The 25,130-nt window shown below is 44.8% G+C and overlaps 1 protein-coding gene across 1 annotated transcript in view; it reads left to right on the top strand.

Moving 5' to 3' along the window:
• The first annotated feature begins 5,658 nt into the window (after nucleotides 1-5,658).
• LOC115170206 (twisted gastrulation protein homolog 1-A) overlaps nucleotides 5,659-25,130 on the top strand; it is a 37,854-nt gene continuing 18,382 nt past the window's right edge. Inside the window, exons 1-2 of the mRNA XM_029726595.1 lie at nucleotides 5,659-5,998; nucleotides 7,802-7,990. Of these exons, the coding sequence (XP_029582455.1) occupies nucleotides 7,853-7,990 (138 nt within the window). The 5' untranslated portion in view covers nucleotides 5,659-5,998; nucleotides 7,802-7,852. The remainder of the gene's footprint in view (nucleotides 5,999-7,801; nucleotides 7,991-25,130) is intronic.

Raw genomic sequence — 25,130 nt, 5'->3', positions numbered from 1 at the left:
GTGGGCAGAACTGAAAAAGTGTGCGTGAGCAAGGAGGCCTACAAACCTGACTCAGTTACACCAGCTCTGTCAGAAGGAATGGGCCAAAATTCACCCAACTTATTGTAGGAAGCTTGTGGAAGGCTACCCGACACGTTTGACCCAAGTTAAACAATTTAAAGGCAATGCTACCAAATACTAATTGAGTGTATGTAAACTTCTGACCCACTGGGAATGTGATGAAAGAAATAAAAGCTGAAATAAATCATTCTCTCTTCTATTATTCTGACATTTCACATTCTTAAAATAAAGTGGTGATCCTAACGGACCTAAGACAGGGAATTGTTACTAGGATTAAATGTCAGGAATTGTGAAAAACTGAGTTTAAATGTATTTGGCTAAGGTGTATGTAAACTTCCGACTTCAACTGTACCTTGTAACTGGAGATTCCTTCAAAACGATTGCCTACAGTTAACGTGTAGGGCACTGCAAGGTTGGGTGAAGGCTACCTGTGTCCTGTATAACTTCCTGAGGATGACCAAGAGGACCAGGAGGGGCTCTGCAGCTCATTCCTGTGTGCCAGAGGAGAGGTCTGCTGCTCTCCAGGATGTTTCAAGGATGGGGTCCAACAACGCAGCATGGGAGGCAATCTATGTGTGGGAAATCTTCAGCTCTTACTTCTTCAAAGAGGGTGCTGTTCCCTTGCAACACCGTAGACTACACGTTTTAAGGTAATCTACAGTCGTGGCCAAATGTTTTGAGAATGACACAAAAATGTATTTTCACAAAGTCTGCTGCCTCAGTTTGTATGATGGCAATTTGCATATACTCCAGAATGTTATGAAGAGTGATCAGATGAATTGCAATTAATTGCAAAGTCCCTCTTTGTCATGCAAATGAACTGAATCCCCCCCAAAACATTTCCACTGCATTTCAGCCCTGCCACGAAAGGACCGGCTGACATCATGTCAGTGATTCTCTCGTTAACACAGGTGTGAGTGTTGACGAGGACAAGGCTGGAGATCACTCTGTCATGCTGATTGAGTTCGAATAACAGACTGGAAGCTTTAAAAGGAGGGTGGTGCTTGGAATCATTGTTCTTCCTCTGTCAACCATGGTTACCTGCAAGGAAACACGTGCCGTCATCATTGCTTTGCACAAAAAGGGCTTCACAGGCAAGGATATTGCTGCCAGTAAGATTGCACCTAAATAAACCATTTATTGGATCATCAAGAATTTCAAGGAGAGCGGTTCAATTGTTGTGAAGAAATGCTTCAGGGCACCCAAGAAAGTCCAGCAAGCGTCAGGACCATCTCCTGAAGTTGATTCCGCTGCAGGATCGGGGCACCACCAGTACAGAGCTTGCTCAGGAATGGCAGCAGGCGGGTGTGAGTGCATCTGCTGACTTTTGGAGGATGGCCTGGTGTCAAGAAGGGCAGCAAAGAAGCCCCTTCTCTCCAGGAAAAACATCAGGGACAGACTGATATTCTGCAAAAGGTACAGGGATTGGACTGCTGAGGACTGGGGTAAAATCATTTTCTCTGAATCCCCTTTCTGATTGTTTGTGGCATCCGGAAAAAAGCTTGTCCGGAGAAGACATGGTGAGCGCTACCATCAGTCCTGTGTCATGTCAACAGTAAAGCATCCTGAGACCATTCATGTGTGGGGTTGCTTCTCAGCCAAGGGAGTGGGTTCACTCACAATTTTGCCTAAGAACACAGCCATGAATAAAGAATGGTACCAACACATCCTCCGAGAGCAACTTCTCCCAACCATCCAGGAACAGTTTGGTGACGAACAATGCCTTTTCCACCATGATGGAGCACATTGCCATAAGGCAAAAGTGATAACTAAGTGGCTCGGGGAACAAAACATCGATATTTTGGGTCCATGGCCAGGAAACTCCCCAGACCTTAATCCCATTGAGAACTTGTGGTCAATCCTCAAGAGGCGGGTGGACAAACAAAAACCCACAAATTCTGACAAACTCCAACTCCGATCATTGATTATGCAAGAATGGGCTGCCATCAGTCAGGATGTGGCCCAGAAGTTAATTGACAGCATGCCAGGGCGGATTGCAGAGGTCTTGAAAAAGAAGGGTCAACACTGCAAATATTGACTCTTTGCATCAACTTCATGTAATTGTCAATAAAAGCCTTTGACACTTATGAAATGCTTGTAATTATACTTCAGTATTCCATAGTAACATCTGACAAAAATATCTAGACACTGAAGCAGCAAACTTTGTGGAAATTAATATTTGTGTCATTCTCAAACCTTTTGGCCACAACTGTACGCTATGCACAACCAAATGCTCTTTTAAGAGCCATTCACATTGCAATAAGAGTATTCTTCCATTTACTGAGCTAAGTCAACTACAGATATTCAATTCATAGTTACTCTCCCTTTAATTTCTACTTCTCAGGTGATGGTGCTGTTTAGGTAAGGGTGTGATGTCTATACAAAAACAAAACAGGCTATTTTAAGTCACCCATATTGCGAACAATTAGACACCCTATAACCTACAAACTCATGTATCAATCTGATTGATGGATTGTGTTATGCAGTTAGCAGGCTCAGGTGTATAACTGTGGCTCCTTCCACCTTTAAAGAATAGGGAAAGAGGGCCAACCATGGAGAATAGTGAGACACTTCATTATTTATATTTAAATAACTACGGTATATTGTTTGTCCTCATGTCTGCATGTTTTTCAGCATAAATTACACACTTAGTGTGGACACCAGGGGAGGCCACATGCTCAGATTCCTGTTGAACATTGTCTCTCTACTTTATTTTCTCAATAACACCTTCACTTCATCCCTTTCCCCCCCTTCTCCCTAAATCCTCTAGGTTATATCAGCTGTGTTGGTGAACCCGCATCTGAACTGGCTGACATGTAGAGGGCACAGTATGATCAGAGGTGAGAGGTCATTTTGTCAGGTCAACAGGAAGTATTATTAAAGAGATGCTTTTACATTGAAATACAGATAGAGATGTAGTAGTCCCAGAGTTAATGATCCAAGGTCAGTTTATATTATACAGGAAGTATTATTAAAGAGATGCTTTACATTGAAATCCAGATAGAGATGTAGTAATCCCAGAGTTAATGAGCCAAGGTCAGTTTTGAATTTCACCTCCTGATGATTATGATGACTGGCCGTGTTAGAATAAAAACAAGGCTTAATCATGCTCTCTCTCTCTATCCATCTGTCTCTCGTCTGCAGGTATGTTTTGATGTGAGAGAGGAAGCCAGTCCCGTCATCGCCACCTCACCCGCTCTTAAGATAACCTTCGGGCTGACTGGGAGCCCAAGGCAGGTTAGGAGACACCACCAGAGACGCTATTAGGGTAGCACTGTGATTCATTAATGATGTGCTGCCTTCCCTGCTCCTCTGTTCTTACCTCTTTCCCTTTGTCTTTTACACCTCTCTCTCCACCTCCTCCTTTCTTCCTCTGTTTTTATAATGCACACCAGATGTGCATTGAAGTACAGATTTAACTTGTATTTATATAATATTACAATTATAATATTTATAATCCATGTATTATGTATTTATAACACCTGGGATAATGAAATTCTTTCAGTAAAGCGTTTCACATTCTCCACTGGTTGAAATGAAGTCTATCATTTGATGAAATACTCCACCTATCCTGTGTTTATCAGATCAATGCAGATGAAGGAAATGACATATTGAGATGAACTGGGTTTAGAGTGTTTACATGATGCATAGGAAGTGTAGTGTACTGTTTTTTAAATTCTGTTTCTGTACATATGAATTACAAATCAGCCTTTAACTAGTTAAATCCTGTTTCTAGTCTATTAGTTACAATGTGTAACCATTGATGTCCCAGGACCAAGATTGGTAAACACTGTTGAAGTGTATAATTGTAATACATACATGCAGACACAGCGTCATTCAAAGACTGGAATTTGATACTCCTGGTATTGGATATGACTGAAAAATAATGTCTCAGAGATTCATACATGAACTGCACCTTTATTTGCCAAGGTAGAGTACATGATCAGTGAATATATTAAATGTACAGGCTACAATGTGGGGATCTCATGCATGGTAATAACTACATGTATATGTGACTTTGCATCCTTGGCACAAAGTTATATTATATTCTACTCAATCCACAGGCTTCATTCAGACTGTTTTGAAGTTGATACAACCAGCTATGATAGCTGAGGTTCTGAACTAATATTTATACCAAACGTTTTAGGGTCCCATACACACATTGGCTACACATCCATAAGTGTAACCGATGTGAAATGGCTAGTTAGTTAGCGGTGGTGCGCGCTAATAGCGTTTCAGTCAGTGACGTCACTCGATCTGAGACCTGAAGTGGTTGTTCCCCCCGCTTCTTTTGTGGCGCGATGGGTAACGATGCTTCGTGGGGGTGTCAGTTGTTGATGTGTGCAGAAGGTCCCTACTTCAAGCCCGGGTTGGGGTGAAGAGAGGGACGGAACCTACACTGTTACATAGGCATACAGGTATTTTAATCCACCACTGCAAGAAAATAGTTAGCTAGCTACGTTACTTCAACTGCATTGCATGGCAAATATCAGCAAGGCAAGCTTACAAAATTGTACATTCAATTTGCAGTAAATGATTTAGCTAGCTAGATTCTTTACATCCACTGTTTCAGAAGATGACAGCCTGGTTTCTTGGTTGTCCCTAAAATATTAAACAACCAGAATTACATTTTAATACTCATGTCACAATGCCCACAAAGCTAGCCAGCTAGCTGGCTAATGTTAGCTAGTCTGCTAGCTTGCTAAATATGGATTTTCGTGAATGAACTTTAACACCAAAAAAAATATGCATAATTGTTTGTCTCTACAATAACTAACATATTCCTGTCCACTGTACTTTTTTTTTGTTGCAAGATTCGTTATAAGGTTATATTTACCTACATTTGTTTCCATCCTAGTATTTTTGTCGGCCATCTTTGTTGAAGAAAGTCTCCAGCCTTGGGTCGCATAGCATCAAATTCGTCACGGGAACCACTCGATATGATTGGTCATCGTCACGGGAACCACTCGATATGATTGGTCATCGTCACGGGAACCACTCGATATGATTGGTCATCGCCCAGCGGTCGCCGCTGGTGATTTGCATAAAGCTGGAAAATGTTTTCACCGCTTCACACGCCACGTTCGCGCCGCCTAACGGTCCTCCACCCGCACTGCTTTTCAACGCTTTCCTTCTGTTGAAAATGGTCCACACCGGGCATTACTATCGAAAGCAAAAAATAGACCATCTTTGTATGCGGCTTTATTAACTCAATTCTTTATTATTATTTATTTTGTTTACATTGTTTGCAAACTGATATGTGACACGTATTAATGCCACAATAACATGCAAAACAGGCCAATATATATATATATTATTTTAGCTAAACAGGAGACCCACCTGCCTTGAATGATGCATCGCCAGATTAAATACAAACTTTTATAAACGGGACACTGATCCTGTAGAGGTTAAATACCAACTTTTATAAACGGGACACTGATCCTGTAGAGGTTAAATACCAACTTTTATAAACGGGACACTGATCCTGTAGAGGTTAAATGCCAACTTTTATAAACAACGGTAACACTACTATGTAGATCAGAAACTTGCTGTCGAAAAACCACATTAGTGTCCGACTTTCGGCTGTTACAGATTCACCCATCCCCGACTTCAACCCTCGACTTTCGTCTACAGTCAGTTCCTTTTTCGCCTTACCACTCAAACGCGTCCTATGCGTCCAACTAACTAACGGACCAAGCTCCTGGACTACTCTGGATGGGAAAATGTACAGTGTGTCTTTAAGCCGCCCAACTGCTTGTAGATGTGTTGCTGTGGCAGAGAAACGGACGCCCAGACCGCTGCAGCCCACAGTATTATTATTATTATTGACGGTACAGTTCCATCCTGAACCGGAGAGGAAAGTGACGGCGTTGCTTTTAGAGGAGATTACAGCCGTCAATCAAAAACAAAAGTCCCAAACTATTGTAACTCTGTTGCGGTGAGTGTTTTAAAAAAAAATCTAATTTTGACTCCATGTGGCGTTACTTGATGAATCGGTGTTGTGCGGACGAGGAACCGGTTTAGGTGTCCTAGGTATGCGTTTTAACCCTTGGAATGAACGATGAGTAGAAGGTATGTTAGGCAGTGCAGTGTCATTAACGCAATGACTATAACTTGTGCTTTTCACAATGGTCTTCTCCTCTTTCCATTGTGAGAAATTAAGGGGCAAAGCAAATGTCACCCTAATATTCTCTCATTTGGGGAACATACATCTTCTACTAACGGCTCAGGCTGCTTCAGTGTATCTGTAATAATAGAAACACACAAACAAAATCACAGCTGAGACATTTTTATTCATTACATCAAATGGGAGTTTACATTATTGTCAATATGTTGTAACCAAACAGGATTTCATAACAATACTGTTTGAGTTATTGATTTGATAGAACTTTTATCTTTTCGTAATTGGCTATAAAGGTTGTCCTCAGTTTTGGTGTCTTGTCATAGAGAATGTAAATCCTCTGCGTTATTCACAGCAGAACCTGACTGTTCTGTGTGTATCTGCAGTGGTGGAGAAAAGTACTCAGCTGTCATACTTGAGTAAAAGTAAAGATACCTTTTAAAAGAAAATGACCAAGTCACCTAGTAAAATACTACTTGAGTTAAAGTCTAAAAGTATTTGGTTTTAAATATACTGAAGTATCAAAAGTATAAATCATTTCAAATTCCTTATATTTAGCAAACCAGACGGCATGATTTTCTCGTTTTATTTTATTAACGTAAGCCAGGGGCACACTCCAACACTCAGACATGATTTACAAACAAAGCATTTGTGTTTAGTGAGTCCTTCAGATCAGAGGCAGTAGGGATGACCCAGAGATGTTCTCTGTTTAGTGAGTCCTCCAGATCAGAGGCAGTAGGGATGACCAGGGATGTTCTGTTTAGTGAGTCCTCCAGATCAGAGACAGTAGGGATGACCAGGGATGTTCTCTGTTTAGTGAATCCTCCAGATCAGAGGCAGTAGGGATGACCAGGGATGTTCTCTGTTTAGTGAGTCCTCCAGACCAGAGGCAGTAGGGATGACCAGGGATGTTCTCTGTTTAGTGAGTCCTCCAGATCAGAGGCAGTAGGGATGACCAGGGATGTTCTCTGTTTAGTGAGTCCTCCAGACCAGAGGCAGTAGGGATGACCAGGGATGTTCTCTGTTTAGTGAGTCCTCTAGATCAGAGGCAGTAGGGATGACGAGGGATGTTCTCTGTTTAGTGAGTCCACCAGATCAGAGGCAGTAGGGATGACCAGGGATGTTCTCTGTTTAGTGAGTCAGTCAGATCAGAGGCAGTAGGGATGACCAGGGATGTTCTCTGTTTAGTGAGTCCTCCAGATCAGAGACAGTAGGGATGACCAGGGATGTTCTCTGTTTAGTGAGTCCTCCGGATCAGAGGCAGTAGGGATGACCAGGGATGTTCTCTGTTTAGTGAGTCCTCCATATCAGAGACAGTAGGGATGACCAGGGATGTTCTCTGTTTAGTGAGTCCTCCAGATCAGAGGCAGTAGGGATGACCAGGGATGTTCTCTGTTTAGTGAGACCTCCAGATCAGAGGCAGTAGGGATGACCAGGGATGTTCTCTGTTTAGTGCATCAATTGGACCATTATCCTGTGAAAATGTAACGAGTAAAAAGTACATTATTTTCTTTAGGAATGTAGTGAAGTATCTACCAGATTTGTACCACACACACACACACACACACACACACACACACACACACGACTAACACTATTCTGTCTTGTGTGTTGAGTCAGCTGGACAGACAGACAGACGCTGCGTTGCTGTGTGTTGAGCCGACCATCAGGATGAGGCCTGGTCAGCTGTGTGCCCTGTTCTCAGCTTCCTCTACCCTCCTCTTCCTCCTGGTCCTATCAGGACCTTCTCAGACCAGCGCCTGTAACAAGGCCCTCTGCGCCTCCGACGTCAGCAAGTGTCTCATACAGGTGAGAAGTGTGTGTGTGTGTGTGTGTGTGTGTGTGTGTGTGTGTGTGTGTGTGTGTGTGTGTGTGCGCCATATCTTGGTGATGTGTAGAAGAGGGTAATATGAACACTTGTGATGTCATCAATCCAGCCAACTTTTTTCTGAACTCATGACCAAACACTATCTTTGCATTACTTGTGTGTGTGTGTGTGTGTGTGTGTGTGTGTCTATATTTTTATCCTATTGGTGGATTTAACAGATGTTGCACATTCACTTTTCCCTCCACTAGTTTGTTCATGGGGTTATCCAGTTACATTATGTGCCTTTACAAAATACAGTGGGGGGGAAAAAAAGTAAAAACGACTCCCCCTGGTGGCCGGACCCGGTATTGGAAAGCCAGGAGCTGCAACCAAGCTCTAGCATTTCACCGGGGTTGAAAGACCCTGAGTATACGGTGGGAAGAAAAAGTTTATGAACCCTTTGGAATTACCTGGATTTCTACATAAATTGGTCATACAATTTTGATCTGATCTTCATCTAAGTCACAACAGACAAACACAGTCTGTTTAAACTAATAACACACAAACAATGATACGTTTTCATGTCTTTATTGAACACATCGTGTAAACATTCACAGTGCAGGGTGGGAAAAGTATGTGAACCCTTGGATTTAATAACTGGTTGACCCTCCTTTAGCAGCAATAACCTCAACCAAACGTTTTCTGTAGTTGTGGATCAGACCTGCACAACGGTCAGGAGGAATTTTGGACCATTCCTCTTTACAAAACTGATTCAGTTCAGCAATATTCTTGGGATGTCTGGTGTGAACCGCTCTCTTGAGGTCATGCTACAGCATCTCAATCAGGTTGAGGTCAGGACTCTGACTGGGCCACTCCAGAAGGCGTATTTTCATCTGTTGAAGCCATTCTGTTGTTGATTTACTGCTGTGTTTTGGGTCGTTGTCCTGTTGCATCACCCAACTTCTGTTGAGCTTCAATTGGCGGACAGCGAGCCTTACATTCTCCTGCAAAATGTCTTGATGAACTTGGGAATACATTTTTCCGTTGACGATAGCAAGCTGTCCAGGCCCTGAGGCATCAAAGCAGCCCCAAACCATGATGCTCCCTCCACCATACTTTACAGTTGGGATGAGGTTTTGATGTTGGTGTGCTGTGCCTTTTTTTCTCCACACATAGTGTTGTGTGTTCCTTCCAAACAGCTCAACTGTAGTTTCATCTGTCCACAGAATGTTTTGCCATTAGCGCTGTGGAACATCCAGGTGCTCTTTTGCAAACTTCAGACGTGCAGCAATGTTTTTTTTGAACAGCAGTGGCTTCTTCATGTGGTGTCTTCCCATGAACACCATTCTTGTTTAGTGTTTTACATATCGTGGACTTGTCAACAGAGATGTTAGCATGTTCCAGAGATTTCTGTAAGTCTTTAGCTGACACTCTAGGATTCTTCTTAACCTCATTGAGCATTCTGCGCTGTGCTCTTGCAGTCATCTTTGCAGGACGGCCACTCCTAGGGAGAGTAGCAACAGTGTGGAACTTTCTCAATTTATAGACAATTTGTCTTACCGTGGACTGACTTTTAGAGATACTTTTGTAAATCTTTCCAGCTTAATGCAGGGCAACAATTCTTAATTATAGGTCTTCTGAGATCTCTTTTGTTCAAGGCGTGGTTCACATCAGGCAACGCTTCTTGTGAATAGCAATAGAGTTTGTTTTTATAAAGGGCAGGGAATCTCTAACCAACATCTCCAATCTCGTCTCATTGATTGTACTCCAGGTTAGCTGACTCCTGACTCCAATTAGCATTTGGAGAAGTCATTAGCCTAGGGGTTCACATACTTTTTCCAACCTACACTGTGAATGTTTAAATGATATATTCAATATAGACAAGAAAAATACAATAATTTGTGTTATTAATTTAAGCAGACTGTGTTTGTCTTTTGTTGTGACTTAGATGAAGATCAGATCAAATTTTATCAACTTTATGCAGAAATCCAGGTAATTCCAAAGGGTTCACATACTTTTTCACAGTGTTTACATTATTCTGTACCATAAAAAACAACAGCTATGCACTCTTAGGAAATAAGCTGCTATCTAGAACCTAAAAGGGTTCTTTGACTTTCCCCATAGGAGAACCATTTAAATAACCCTTTTTGGTTCCGGGTAGAACCCTTTTTGATTCCGTGTAGAACCCTTTTTGGTTCCAGGTAGAACCCTTCCCACAGAGGGTTCTACATGGAACCCAAAAGGGTTTTTAACCTTTTTTGGTTCCAGGTAATCATTTGCTATGGCAGGGCTCTCCAACTCTGTTCCTGGAGAGATACCCTCCTGTAGGTTTTAATGCCAACCCTCCTGTAGGTTTTAATGCCAACCCTCCTGTAGGTTTTAATGCCAACCCTCCTGTAGGTTTTAATGCTAACCCTCCTGTAGGTTTTAATGCCAACCCTCCTGTAGGTTTTAATGCCAACCCTCCTGTAGGTTTTAATGCTAACCCTCCTGTAGGTTTTAATGCCAACCCTCCTGTAGGTTTTAATGCCAACCCTCCTGTAGGTTTTAATGCCAACCCTCCTGTAGGTTTTAATGCCAACCCTCCTGTAGGTTTTAATGCCAACCCTCCTGTAGGTTTTAATGCCAACCCTCCTGTAGGTTTTAATGCCAACCCTCCTGTAGGTTTTAATGCCAACCCTTCTGTAGGTTTTCGCTCCAACCACAGTGCTAAAACTAACCTTATTCATCTTATCAACCAGCTAATTATTGGAATCGGGTGTGCTAGATTAGGGTTGGAGTGACCCTACAGGAAGGTAGCTCTCCAGGAACAGGGTTGGAGACCCCTGTCCGATTAGGACAGCCGAAGAACCATGAAAATAGACACGACCTCTTCTCCCTGGCTGGTTGTAAGAATCTAAAGTGCAGAATCCAGATACATTCCTGTGATAATCTGAACAAAATGTTGAACCGCTTCCCAGAACTTGTCAGTAATATAGAGGGTTGTTATCTTACACACTATGCTCGTCGGATGTGGCAGAGCTTGCAAGCTATCACAGATTACAAAGGGAAACCCAGCCACGAACTGCCCAGTGACGCGAGCCTACCAGACAAGCTAAATGCCTTCTATGTTCGCTTCGAGGTAAGCAATACTGAACCATGCATGAGAACACCAGCTGTTCCGGACGACTGTGTGATTTCACTCTCCATAGCCAATGTGAGTAAGACCTTTTTTAACAGGTTAACATTCTGCCTCTGGTGTAACAATCTGTAGCTGCAGTTCTCTGTACTACTACAGCCAGAAACACACTCCGACACACTACACTGTTCACACTGCATTTGTTTTCTATGTTTAATTTTACCATATAACATTCTTGTTGAATAGCCTTTTCTCTTTTTGAGTTACCATTAAATATTGTCTTAGGGTATATCAGAATGTTTAACATCTGTTTGATGCTACAGAGCCCATTCAGCTTATATAAATATATAATGTGAATCCATAAAGGCAGACAACTTTCAAAGATTGATAGAAAAGGCCCATGTTTATTTCACGGTGGCTGTACATGGGGTTTTGTGCAGAGCCACACTGGCTGCGTTTTACACAGACAGCCCAAACTGATCTGATTTGTCAAAAATCTAGCTAGCTAACTTGCTTAGTCAAGCTAAACTAGCATGCTAGCTAATGTTACGTTACCTCTAATTGAGAATCTTCCGTTTGTTGTAAAAGGGGAAAAAATGATATGGTTTCGCTTCACTTCTCAGCTGTCGTCAAAATGACGTCAGGCAGTAGACATGGATGAAGGTCTGTGATGGTAGGGTCAGTGCAGCAATGTTAGACAGGCTGTTAGACAGGCTGTATCTGAGCACCAGAGTGGTATTGATTACTCGGTGTGCCATTATTCCTGTGGGTTTTACACATCACCGTCTTGTCACTGTTGAGATGCACATGTCACGTCCACAAAGATCATCGCTGCATTGGGTTTTCAATGTTAAGTTGTTGCAAGATACCATGTTCTGTGAAAAGTTTGTGTATTGGTAGAAGCAGTGGAGGGCTACAATGGGGAACTTTTAGTCATTGAGGCAATGGTGGGAGGTTGGGAAGGCCCAAATATATGTATGTATGTATGTATGTATGTGTATATATATATATATATATATATATATATGTGTGTGTGTTGTTGTCAACAGTTTACTGCTCTGTCTGCTATTATGATGAAAGAAAATTTCAGAGCACTTCAGCAGGATATAAATGTCTTGTCAACGTGCTGTGCTGTCCTTATTTTACTATATGGTGAAGGTTCGGTGGTGGGTTGAGCTGCCCTATCCCAGTCCACAGAGGTATTAGGCAGAGTTGCCCAATCTTGGGCCAGCTAGACTGTCTCTCTTGTTTGGTTTACTACGAGCGAAGCTTACTGGTTTCTCCATGCCAGGGATAACTCGGCATCCAGGGGTAGCTTTGTCTGCAGACGTGACTGTGTTCATTTACAGGGAGCAAGGACGTTCCGATTCTCTCAGGTGCTCTAGAAGTGTATGAGAAGGCCTTTTCAGCTAGGGTGAATTGGGCCAAAAGTGAAGGTGTGGGCAGGTACCTGCCTGTCCCAGACTGTTAGGGCGTGTTTACACTGTTCACCAGTTGGTTCTCTGCCTGCAGCCCAGAGACTTTTCTACCTGCCTGTCCCAGACTGCTGGGGCGTGTTTACACTGTTAACCAGCTGGTTCTCTGCCTGCAGCCCAGAGACTTTTCTACCCACCTGTCCCAGACTTTTAGGGCGTGTTTACACTGTTAACCAGCTGGTTCTCTGCCTGCAGCCCAGAGACTTTTCTACCCACCTGTCCCAGACTGTTGGGGCGTGTTTACACTGTTAACCAGCTGGTTCTCTGCCTGCAGCCCAGAGACTTTTCTACCCACCTGTCCCAGACTGTTAGGGCGTGTTTACACTGTTAACCAGCTGGTTCTCTGCCTGCAGCCCAGAGACTTTTCTACCCACCTGTCCCAGACTGTTAGGGCGTGTTTACACTGTTAACCAGCTGGTTCTCTGCCTGCAGCCCAGAGACTTTTCTACCCACCTGTCCCAGACTGTTGGGGCGTGTTTACATTGTTAACCAGCTGGTTCTCTGCCTGCAGCCCAGAGACTTTTCTACCCACCTGTCCCAGACTGTTAGGGCGTGTTTACACTGTTAACCAGACTGTTGGGGCATGTTTACACTGTTAACCAGCTGGTTCTCGGGGGGAGCTCTTCTCTACCCACCTGTTTTTCGTTTTAGGCACAAGTTAGTGGTAGTCCTACTGAACTTCGTAACAGGAGCAGCCAAGCTAGCCAAGCTAACCAAGCTAGCCAAGCTAACCAAGCTAGCCAAGCTAACCAAGCTAGCCAAGCTAGCCAAGCTAACCAAGCTAGCCAAGCTAGCCAAGCGAACTATCCGGAGGACCAGGAGAAATTGCCTACAGGGACAAGGGGTCTGTGGATGTGGTGGGAATACTCAGGGGGACGTTGGCAGCAAGACTGGGGGTTGAGTATGCTTAATACAAGCTGGTGGGGAACCTTAGGCTCTTAATTGGTACGTGGGGCCTTCAGGGGGTCCTCGATGAAGAGGGAGATCTGGAGTCCTATTTACCATGTTTTCACTTACAGGCTGGTTTATTATTTCCAGTGTGTCATAGTTATCTTTTATGCTTTCTCTTAATTTGTTTTGGCTTAATTGTGTTGCTGTCCTTGGGCTCTGTGGAGTCTGTCTGTAGAACCAGCTGGCTGAGGGGTTTGTCAGGGTTCATCGCTCTATAGATCAGGGCTCTGAGGAGACTCTTCTCTAGGTTCATCTCTCTGTGGGTGAGGGCTCTGAGGAGACTCCAGGTTCATCTCTCTGTAGGTCAGGGCTCTGAGGAGACTCTTCTCTAGGTTCATCTCTCTGTAGGTGAGGGCTCTGAGGAGACTCTTCTCTAGGTTCATCTCTCTGTAGGTGAGGGCTTTGTGGTGGAATGTGTGGGCATCGCTTTCTTTTAGGTGCTTGTAGAATTGAACAGCTCTTTTCTGGATTTGAATAATTAGTGGGTATCGTCCTTATTGTGCTCTGCATGTATTATTTGTGTAACGTTTGTCGTCGGGAGACGAGGAAGCGGACCAAAACGCAGCTGGGAGCGAATACATGTTTATTTAACACACTAGAATTAAACATGTACACAAAATCAAGGAAAAACTGTCAATACGTTACGTGCTCAAATAACGAGACAGCAACCCACAAACATCGTGGGGGAAAAGGAACTTAAATGTGATTCCCAATCAGACTTCACAAGCGACAGCTGTCTGATTGGGAAATCACCCCCGAGCCCAACATAGAAATAAAACACAAAGAAAGGCTATAACCAAAACATAGAAAATAAAGCATAGAAATGCCACACCCTGACCAAAATAGCAGAGTTCACCTGGTCAGGGCGTGACAGTACCCCCCCTCCAACGGTGCGTACTCCCGGCGCACCAAACTAAAGTCTATTAGGGGGGGGACCCGGGTGGGCGCCTCACCCTCGGTGGAGGCTCTGGCCCCGGGCGTGTTTCTCCCCCTGCCTCCACCCTAGCCCTACCCCTCTGGCCCGGACTGGACCACTGTGGAGCGGCATGCTCAGGCTCCGGAGCGGAGCCGTCGACCGGAACATGATTGGGCACCGGTGGACCAGACACGGGCCGTGCCGGACTGTGGACACGCACCGTGGGCTTGGTGCGGGGAACAGGAACGGGCCGGACAGGACTGTGGACACGCACCGTGGGCTTGGTGCGGGGAACAGGGACGGGCCGGACAGGACTGTGGACACGCACCGTGGGCTAGGTGCGGGGAACAGGGACGGGCCGCACAGGACTGTGGACACGCACCGTGGGCTTGGTGCGGGGAACAGGGATGGGCCGGACAGGACTGGGGACACGCACCACTGACTTGGTGCGGGGAGCAGGGACGGGCCGGACCGGGGACACGCACCACTGACTTGGTGCGGGGAGCAGGGACGGGCCAGACAGGACTGGGGACACGCACCACTAACCTGGTGCGGGGAGCAGGGACGGGCCGGACAGGACTGGGGACACGCACCACTAACCTGGTGCGGGGAGCAGGGACGGGCCGGACAGGACTGGGGACACGCACCACTAACCTGGTGCGGGGAGCAGGGACGGGCCGGACAGGACTGGGGACACGCACCACTAACCTGGTGTGGGGAGCAGGGACGGGCCGGACAGGACTGGGGACACGCACCACTAACCTGGTGCGGGGAGCAGGGACGGGCCAGACAGGACTGTGAACACGTACTGGTGACCTGAAGCGTGGAGCCGGTTTAGCCACTCGTCCTGGCTGGATGCCCATCCTAGCACGGCATGTGCTGGGCATGTCCACCGGACGCACTGGGACACAGCGCGCAACTCTGCATACCATGGCTTGGTGCGGAGAGCAGGGACGGGCCGGACAGGACTGGGGACACGCACCGTGGGCTTGGTGCGGGGAACAGGAACGGGCCAGACAGGACTGTGAACACGCACTGGTGACCTGAAGCGTGGAGCCGGTTTAGCCACTCGTCCTGGCTGGATGCCCATCCTAGCACGGCATGTGCTGGGCATGTCCACCGGACGCACCGGGCTGTGCGGGCGCACTGGCGACACATCGCGCAACTCAGCATACCATGGCTCCTCCTCCAGATCTTTCCTCTGCAGGTCCTCAATCAAACGCCTCATCTCCTTCTCTTCCTCCGCCGTCATCCCCCATGAGAGCAGTGGTCTGGGCTCTTCCTCTGCCCTTCCGGACCACCCCATTAGCCCCCCCCCAAAATTTTCTTGGGGCTGTTTTCCGGGCCTCCTCGACCGCCGCCTGCGACTCCGTCTACCGGCTGGCTTTTCCTCCTCGACCTGGGAATCCGTCCGCCAGGGTCCTTTCCCCGACATGATCTCCTCCCAGGTCCAGAACTCCTTTCCCTCGCGAGCCCATCTCTCGCGCTCCTTTTCCTCCCGCTGCTTGGTCCTGGTTCGGTGGGTTGTTCTGTAACGTTTGTCGTCGGGAGACGAGGAAGCGGACCAAAACGCAGCTGGGAGCGAATACATGTTTATTTAACACACTAGAATTAAACATGTACACAAAATCAAGGAAAAACTGCCAATACGTTACGTGCTCAAATAACGAGACAACAACCCACAAACATCGTGGGGGAAAAGGAACTTAAATGTGATTCCCAATCAGACTTCACAAGCGACAGCTGTCTGATTGGGAAATCACCCCCGAGCCCAACATAGAAATAAAACACAAAGAAAGGCTATAACCAAAACATAGAAAATAAAGCATAGAAATGCCACACCCTGACCAAAATAGCAGAGTTCACCTGGTCAGGGCGTGACAATTTGGGGTTTTCTGTTGTACACAAAGTATATTTTAGCAGAATTCTACACGCAGAGACTCAATTGAGTGTTTGTCCCATTTTGTGAATTCTTGGTTGGTGAGTGGACCCCAGACCTCACAACTAAATGAGGGCAATGAGTTTCCTTTTTTAAATTCTATTCTAACCAAATGTAAAAGGTTCCTGTTTTGATAAATTTAATAGTGGGTTAGGTCTATATATCTATATTAATATTATATTATTATTATTATTATTATAACAATAATAACCCTGTGAGTTTCTTCCTTGTTTCACACCTGGTAGTGTGGTGGATGGGATTACCAGCTCTCTGTAACCTAGAGGGAAACCAGTGGGTCCATCTCCTCTATACCACCTGGTAGTGTGGTTGATGGGACTACCAGCTCTCTGTAACCTAGAGGGAAACCAGTGGGTCCGTCTCCTCTATACCACCCACCTGGTAGTGTGGTGGATGGGACTACTAGCTCTCTGTAACCTAGAGGGAAACCAGTGGGTCCATCTCCTCTATACCACCCACCTGGTAGTGTGGTGGATGAGACTACCAGCTCTCTGTAACCTAGAGGGCAACCAGTGGGTCCGTCTCCTCTATACCACCTGGTAGTGTGGTGGATGGGACTACCAGCTCTCTGTAACCTAGAGGACAACCAGTGGATCCATCTCCTCTATACCACCTGGTAGTGTGGTGGATGGGACTACCAGCTCTCTGTAACCTAGAGGACAACCAGTGGGTCTGTCTCCTCTATACCACCCACCTGGTAGTTTGGTGGATGGGACTACCAGCTCTCTGTAACCTAGAGGACAACCAGTGGGTCCATCTCCTCTATACCACCTGGTAGTGTGGTGGATGGGACTACCAGCTCTCTGTAACCTAGAGGACAACCAGTGGGTCCATCTCCTCTATACCACCCGCCTGGTAGTGTGGTGGATGGGACTACCAGCTCTCTGTAACCTAGAGGACAACCAGTGGGTCCATCTCCTCTATACCACCTGGTAGTGTGGTGGATGGGACTACCAGCTCTCTGTAACCTAGAGGACAACCAGTGGGTCCATCTCCTCTATACCACCCACCTGGTAGTGTGGTGGATGGGACTACCAGCTCTCTGTAACCTAGAGGACAACCAGTGGGTCCATCTCCTCTATACCACCTGGTAGTGTGGTGGATGGGACTACCAGCTCTCTGTAACCTAGAGGACAACCAGTGGGTCCGTCTCCTCTATACCACCCACCTGGTAGTGTGGTGGATGGGACTACCAGCTCTCTGTAACCTAGAGGACAACCAGTGGGTCCATCCCCTCCTATACCATGTTACTTGTAGGATGAGAATGTCTGTATTTTTATTTGGTGGAGTCTGGGTTCCTGCACCTTTAGGCCAAAGCCAGATGAACTCTCTCTCTCTGTCTCTGTCAATTCAAAGGGATTTAATGGCATGGGAAATATATGTTTACATTTCTAAAGCAAGTGAAGTAGATAATAAACAAAAGTGAAATAAACAATATAACATGAACAGTAAACATTACTCACACATTTCAAATGTCATATGTCTATATACAGTGTTGTAACGATGTGCAAATAGTTAAAGTACAAAAGGGACGATAAATAAACATAAATATGGGTTGTATTTAATGGTGTTTGTTCTTTACTGGTTGACCTTTTTTCTTGTGGCAACAGGTCACAAAAGTTGCTGCCACAATGACACACTGAGGTGTTTAACCCAGTTGATATGGGAGTTTATCAGAATTGGATTTGTTTTCGAATTCTTTGTGGGAAATATGTGTCTCTAATATGGTCATACAGTTTGGCAGGAGGTTATGAAGTGCAGCTCAGTTTCCTCCTCATTTTGTGGGCAGTGGGCACATAGCCTCTCTCTCGTGTGTGTGTGTGTGTGTTCTTTGACCTCTCAGACGCTTGTTAACTTGTCAGTGAAAGCAACACTCTCTCCTAGTGATTAATGGGCTAGCTAGTGACACATCCACAACAACCAGAGTCATTGATCTGAACTCCCCAATGCCCTGAAGGTATGGAGGATGAGGCTGTTCTAGGCTTTAGGCCGGCCCAGCAGCTTGTTCAATCCAGACCCAGCCGTTAGTGTGTGTGTTTTTAGCTGTAGCCTGCCCTGTGTGTGTGTGTGTGTGTGTGTGTGTGTGTGAAGTCGTTGTGTTTTGTTAGCTGTAGTCTCCAACCTCCAGTCTATTCACTCCAGACCTCCAGACTCAGCCAGCTGTTAGTAGGGTGGGGCGGCAATTTCACAGTTCCACATGACTACTCAGCTCAGCAGGGCAAGGCTACGCACGCTCTGTCTACACACACTTTCTCCTCCAACCGACCTCCAACTGAACTACTTTCTAGTATGCACGTTCTCCTCCAACTGAACTACTTTGTACAATCGTGGCCAAAAGTTTTGAGAATGACACAAATATTAATTTCCACAAAGTTTGCTGCTTCAGTGTCTTTAGATATTTTTGTCAGATATTACTATGGAATACTGAAGTATAATTACAAGCATTTCATAAGTGTCAAAGGCTTTTATTGACAATTACATGAAGTTGATGCAAAGAGTCAATATTTGCAGTGTTGACCCTTCTTTTTCAAGACCTCTGCAATCTGCCCTGGCATGCTGTCAATTAACTTCTGGGCCACATCCTGACTGATGGCAGCCCATTCTTGCATAATCAATGCTTGGAGTTTGTCAGAATTTGTGGGTTTTTGTTTATCCACCCACCTCTTGAGGATTGACCACAAGTTCTCAATGGGATTAAGGTCTGGGGAGTTTCCTGGCCATGGACGCAAAATATCGATGTTTTGTTCCCCGAGGCACTTAGTTATCACTTTTGCCTTATGGCAATGTGCTCCATCATGCTGGAAAAGGCATTGTTCGTCACCAAACTGTTCCTGGATGGTTGGGAGAAGTTGCTCTTGGAGGATGTGTTGGTACCATTCTTTATTCATGGCTGTGTCCTTAGGCAAAATTGTGAGTGAGCCCACTCCCTTGGCTGAGAAGCAACCCCACACATGAATGGTCTCAGGATGCTTTACTGTTGGCATGACACAGGACTGCTGGTAGCGCTCACCTTGTCTTCTCCGGACAAGCTTTTTTCCGATACCCCAACAATCGGAAAGGGGATTCATCAGAGAAAATGACTTTACCCCAGTCCTCAGCAGTCCAATCCCTGTACCTTTTGCAGAATATCAGTCTGTCCCTGATGTTTTTCCTGGAGAGAAGTGGCTTCTTTGCTGCCCTTCTTGACACCAGGCCATCATCTAAAAGTCTTCGCCTCACTGTGCGTGCAGATGCACTCACACCTGCCTGCCTGCTGCCATTCCTGAGCAAGCTCTGTACTGGTGGTGCCCTGATCCTGCAGCGGAATCAACTTTAGGAGACGGTCCTGGCGCTTGCTGGACTTTCTTGGGCCCCCTGAAGCCTTCGTCACAACAATTGAACCGCTCTCCTTGAAGTTCTTGATGATCTGATAAATGGTTGATTTAGGTGCAATATTACTGGCAGCAATATCCTTGCCTGTGAAGCCCTTTTTGTGCAAAGCAATGATGACGGCACGTGTTTCCTTGCAGGTAACCATGGCTGACAGAGGAAGAACAACGATTCCAAGCACCACCCTCCTTTTGAAGCTTCCAGTCTGTTATTCGAACTCAATCAGCATGACAGAGTGATCTCCAGCTTTGTCCTCGTCAACACTCACACCTGTGTTAACGAGAGAATCACTGACATGATGTCAGCTGGTCCTTTTGTGGCAGTGCTGAAATGCAGTGGAAATGTTTTTGGGGGATTCAGTTCATTTGCATGGGAAAGAGGGACTTTGCAATTAATTGCAATTGATCTGATCACTCTTCATAACATTCTGAAGTATATAAACATTTCCGTCATACAAACTGAGGCAGCAGACTTTGTGAAAATTAATATTTGTGTCATTCTCAAAACCTTTGGCCATGACTATAGTATACACTTTCTCCTCCAACAGACCTCCAACGGACTACTTTCTGGTATACACTGGTATCTATTTCAAGCTCCACTTTCAAGTTCTCTTCCAGATTGCTGTTCTTTTCAACACGTCGCTACAGTATTAGATAGCTTCTCAGAGTACTTTGATCTGTTTAGCTGGGTTAGTAACAGTCTGTTTAGCTGGGTCAGTAACAGTCTGTTTAGCTGGGTCAGTAACAGTCTGTTTAGCTGGGTCAGTAACAGTCTGTTTAGCTGGGTCAGTAACAGTCTGTTTAGCTGGGTCAGTAACAGTCTGTTTAGCTGGGTCGGTAACAGTCTGTTTAGCTGGGTCGGTAACAGTCTGTTTAGCTGGGTTAGTAACGGTAACAGTCTGTTTAGCTGGGTCAGTAACAGTCTGTTTAGCTGGGTCAGTAACAGTCTGTTTAGCTGGGTCAGTAACAGTCTGTTTAGCTGGGTCAGTAACAGTCTGTTTAGCTGGGTCAGTAACAGTCTGTTTAGCTGGGTCAGTAACAGTCTGTTTAGCTGGGTCAGTAACAGTCTGTTTAGCTGGGTCAGTAACAGTCTGTTTAGCTGGGTCAGTAACAGTCTGTTTAGCTGGGTCAGTAACAGTCTGTTTAGCTGGGTCAGTAACAGTCTGTTTAGCTGGGTTAGTAACAGTCTGTTTAGCTGGGTTAGTAACAGTCTGTTTAGCTGGGTTAGTAACAGTCTGTTTAGCTGGGTTAGTAACAGTCTGTTTAGCTGGGTCAGTAACAGTCTGTTTAGCTGGGTTAGTAAGTCTGTTTAGCTGGGTTAGTAAGTCTGTTTAGCTGGGTTAGTAAGTCTGTTTAGCTGGGTTAGTAACAGTCTGTTTAGCTGGGTTAGTAACAGTCTGTTTAGCTGGGTCAGTAACAGTCTGTTTAGCTGGGTTAGTAACAGTCTGTTTAGCTGGGTTAGTAAGTCTGTTTAGCTGGGTTAGTAAGTCTGTTTAGCTGGGTTAGTAAGTCTGTTTAGCTGGGTTAGTAACAGTAACAGTCTGTTTAGCTGGGTTAGTAACGGTAACAGTCTGTTTAGCTGGGTTAATAACGGTAACAGTCTGTTTAGCTGGGTTAGTAACAGTAACAGTCTGTTTAGCTGGGTTAGTAACAGTAACAGTCTGTTTAGCTGGGTTAGTAACAGTAACAGTCTGTTTAGCTGGGTCAGTAACAGTCTGTTTAGCTGGGTTAGTAACAGTCTGTTTAGCTGGGTTGATAACAGTCTGTTTAGCTGGGTTAGTAACAGTAACAGTCTGTTTAGCTGGGTCAGTAACTGTCTGTTTAGCTGGGTTACTAACGGTAACAGTCTGTTTAGCTGGGTCAGTAACAGTCTGTTTAGCTGGGTTAGTAACAGTCTGTTTAGCTGGGTCAGTAACAGTCTGTTTAGCTGGGTTAGTAACAGTCTGTTTAGCTGGGTTGATAACAGTCTGTTTAGCTGGGTTAGTAACAGTAACAGTCTGTTTAGCTGGGTTAATAACGGTAACAGTCTGTTTAGCTGGGTTAGTAACAGTAACAGTCTGTTTAGCTGGGTTAGTAACAGTAACAGTCTGTTTAGCTGGGTTAGTAACAGTAACAGTCTGTTTAGCTGGGTTAGTAACAGTCTGTTTAGCTGGGTTAGTAACAGTCTGTTTAGCTGGGTTGATAACAGTCTGTTTAGCTGGGTTAGTAACAGTAACAGTCTGTTTAGCTGGGTCAGTAACTGTCTGTTTAGCTGGGTTACTAACGGTAACAGTCTGTTTAGCTGGGTCAGTAACAGTCTGTTTAGCTGGGTTAGTAACAGTCTGTTTAGCTGGGTTGATAACAGTCTGTTTAGCTGGGTCAGTAACAGTCTGTTTAGCTGGGTTAGTAACAGTCTGTTTAGCTGGGTTGATAACAGTCTGTTTAGCTGGGTTAGTAACAGTAACAGTCTGTTTAGCTGGGTTAGTAAGTCTGTTTAGCTGGGTTAGTAAGTCTGTTTAGCTGGGTTAGTAAGTCTGTTTAGCTGGGTTAGTAACAGTAACAGTCTGTTTAGCTGGGTTAGTAACGGTAACAGTCTGTTTAGCTGGGTTAATAACGGTAACAGTCTGTTTAGCTGGGTTAGTAACAGTAACAGTCTGTTTAGCTGGGTTAGTAACAGTAACAGTCTGTTTAGCTGGGTTAGTAACAGTAACAGTCTGTTTAGCTGGGTCAGTAACAGTCTGTTTAGCTGGGTTAGTAACAGTCTGTTTAGCTGGGTTGATAACAGTCTGTTTAGCTGGGTTAGTAACAGTAACAGTCTGTTTAGCTGGGTCAGTAACTGTCTGTTTAGCTGGGTTACTAACGGTAACAGTCTGTTTAGCTGGGTCAGTAACAGTCTGTTTAGCTGGGTTAGTAACAGTCTGTTTAGCTGGGTCAGTAACAGTCTGTTTAGCTGGGTTAGTAACAGTCTGTTTAGCTGGGTTGATAACAGTCTGTTTAGCTGGGTTAGTAACAGTAACAGTCTGTTTAGCTGGGTTAATAACGGTAACAGTCTGTTTAGCTGGGTTAGTAACAGTAACAGTCTGTTTAGCTGGGTTAGTAACAGTAACAGTCTGTTTAGCTGGGTTAGTAACAGTCTGTTTAGCTGGGTTAGTAACAGTCTGTTTAGCTGGGTTGATAACAGTCTGTTTAGCTGGGTTAGTAACAGTAACAGTCTGTTTAGCTGGGTCAGTAACTGTCTGTTTAGCTGGGTTACTAACGGTAACAGTCTGTTTAGCTGGGTCAGTAACAGTCTGTTTAGCTGGGTCAGTAACAGTCTGTTTAGCTGGGTTAGTAACAGTCTGTTTAGCTGGGTCAGTAACAGTCTGTTTAGCTGGGTTAGTAACAGTCTGTTTAGCTGGGTTGATAACAGTCTGTTTAGCTGGGTCAGTAACAGTCTGTTTAGCTGGGTTAGTAACAGTCTGTTTAGCTGGGTTGATAACAGTCTGTTTAGCTGGGTTAGTAACAGTAACAGTCTGTTTAGCTGGGTCAGTAACTGTCTGTTTAGCTGGGTTACTAACGGTAACAGTCTGTTTAGCTGGGTCAGTAACAGTCTGTTTAGCTGGGTTAGTAACAGTCTGTTTAGCTGGGTTAATAACAGTCTGTTTAGCTGGGTTAGTAACAGTAACAGTCTGTTTAGCTGGGTTAGTAACAGTAACAGTCTGTTTAGCTGGGTCAGTAACAGTCTGTTTAGCTGGGTTAGTAACAGTCTGTTTAGCTGGGTTAATAACAGTCTGTTTAGCTGGGTTAATAACAGTCTGTTTAGCTGGGTTAATAACAGTCTGTTTAGCTGGGTTAATAACAGTCTGTTTAGCTGGGTTAATAACAGTCTGTTTAGCTGGGTTAGTAACAGTGTGTTTAGCTGGGTTAGTAACAGTAACAGTCTGTTTAGCTGGGTTAGTAACAGTCTGTTTAGCTGGGCTAGTAACGGTAACAGTCTGTTTAGCTGGGTTAGTAACAGTCTGTTTAGCTGGGTTAGTAACAGTAACAGTCTGTTTAGCTGGGTTAGTAACAGTAACAGTCTGTTTAGCTGGGTCAGTAACAGTCTGTTTAGCTGGGTTAGTAACAGTCTGTTTACCTGGGTCAGTAACAGTCTGTTTAGCTGGGTTAGTAACAGTAACAGTCTGTTTAGCTGGGTTAGTAACAGTCTGTTTAGCTGGGTTAGTAACAGTAACAGTCTGTTTTGCTGGGTTAGTAACAGTAACAGTCTGTTTTGCTGGGTTAGTAACAGTAACAGTCTGTTTAGCTGGGTTAGTAACAGTAACAGTCTGTTTAGCTGGGTTAATAACGGTAACAGTCTGTTTAGCTGGGCTAGTAACAGTCTGTTTAGCTGGGTTAGTAACAGTCTGTTTAGCTAGGTTAGTAACAGTAACAGTCTGTTTAGCTGGGTTAGTAACAGTAACAGTCTGTTTAGCTGGGTTAGTAACAGTCTGTTTAGCTGGGTTAGTAACAGTAACAGTCTGTTTAGCTGGGTCAGTAACAGTCTGTTTAGCTGGGTTAGTAACAGTCTGTTTAGCTGGGTTAGTAACAGTGTTTAGCTGGGTTAGTAACAGTAACAGTCTGTTTAGCTGGGTTAGTAACAGTCTGTTTAGCTGGGTTAGTAAGTCTGTTTAGCTGGGTTAGTAACAGTCTGTTTAGCTGGGTTAGTAACAGTCTGTTTAGCTGGGTTAGTAACAGTCTGTTTAGCTGGGTTAGTAACAGTAACAGTCTGTTTAGCTGGGTTAGTAACAGTAACAGTCTGTTTAGCTGGGTTAGTAACAGTAACAGTCTGTTTAGCTGGGTCAGTAACAGTAACAGTCTGTTTAGCTGGGTCAGTAACAGTCTGTTTAGCTGGGTCAGTAACAGTCTGTTTAGCTGGGTTAGTAACAGTCTGTTTAGCTGGGTTAATAACAGTCTGTTTAGCTGGGTTAGTAACAGTAACAGTCTGTTTAGCTGGGTCAGTAACTGTCTGTTTAGCTGGGTTACTAACGGTAACAGTCTGTTTAGCTAGGTTAGTAACAGTAACAGTCTGTTTAGCTGGGTTAGTAACAGTCTGTTTAGCTGGGTTAGTAACAGTAACAGTCTGTTTAGCTGGGTCAGTAACAGTCTGTTTAGCTGGGTCAGTAACAGTCTGCTTAGCTGGGTCAGTAACAGTCTGCTTAGCTGGGTTAGTAACAGTAAGAGTCTGTTTAGCTGGGTTAGTAACAGTCTGTTTAGCTGGGTTAGTAACAGTAACAGTCTGTTTAGCTGGGTTAGTAACAGTAACAGTCTGTTTAGCTGGGTTAGTAACAGTCTGTTTAGCTGGGTCAGTAACAGTCTGTTTAGCTGGGTTAGTAACAGTCTGTTTAGCTGGGTTAGTAACA

The sequence above is a fragment of the Salmo trutta genome, chromosome 31, assembly GCF_901001165.1.
Source record: "Salmo trutta chromosome 31, fSalTru1.1, whole genome shotgun sequence".
NCBI classification, from domain to species: domain Eukaryota; kingdom Metazoa; phylum Chordata; class Actinopteri; order Salmoniformes; family Salmonidae; genus Salmo; species Salmo trutta.
The sequence above is the reverse complement of the archived record's forward strand: the minus strand, read 5'-3'. Positions and strand labels throughout refer to the sequence as shown.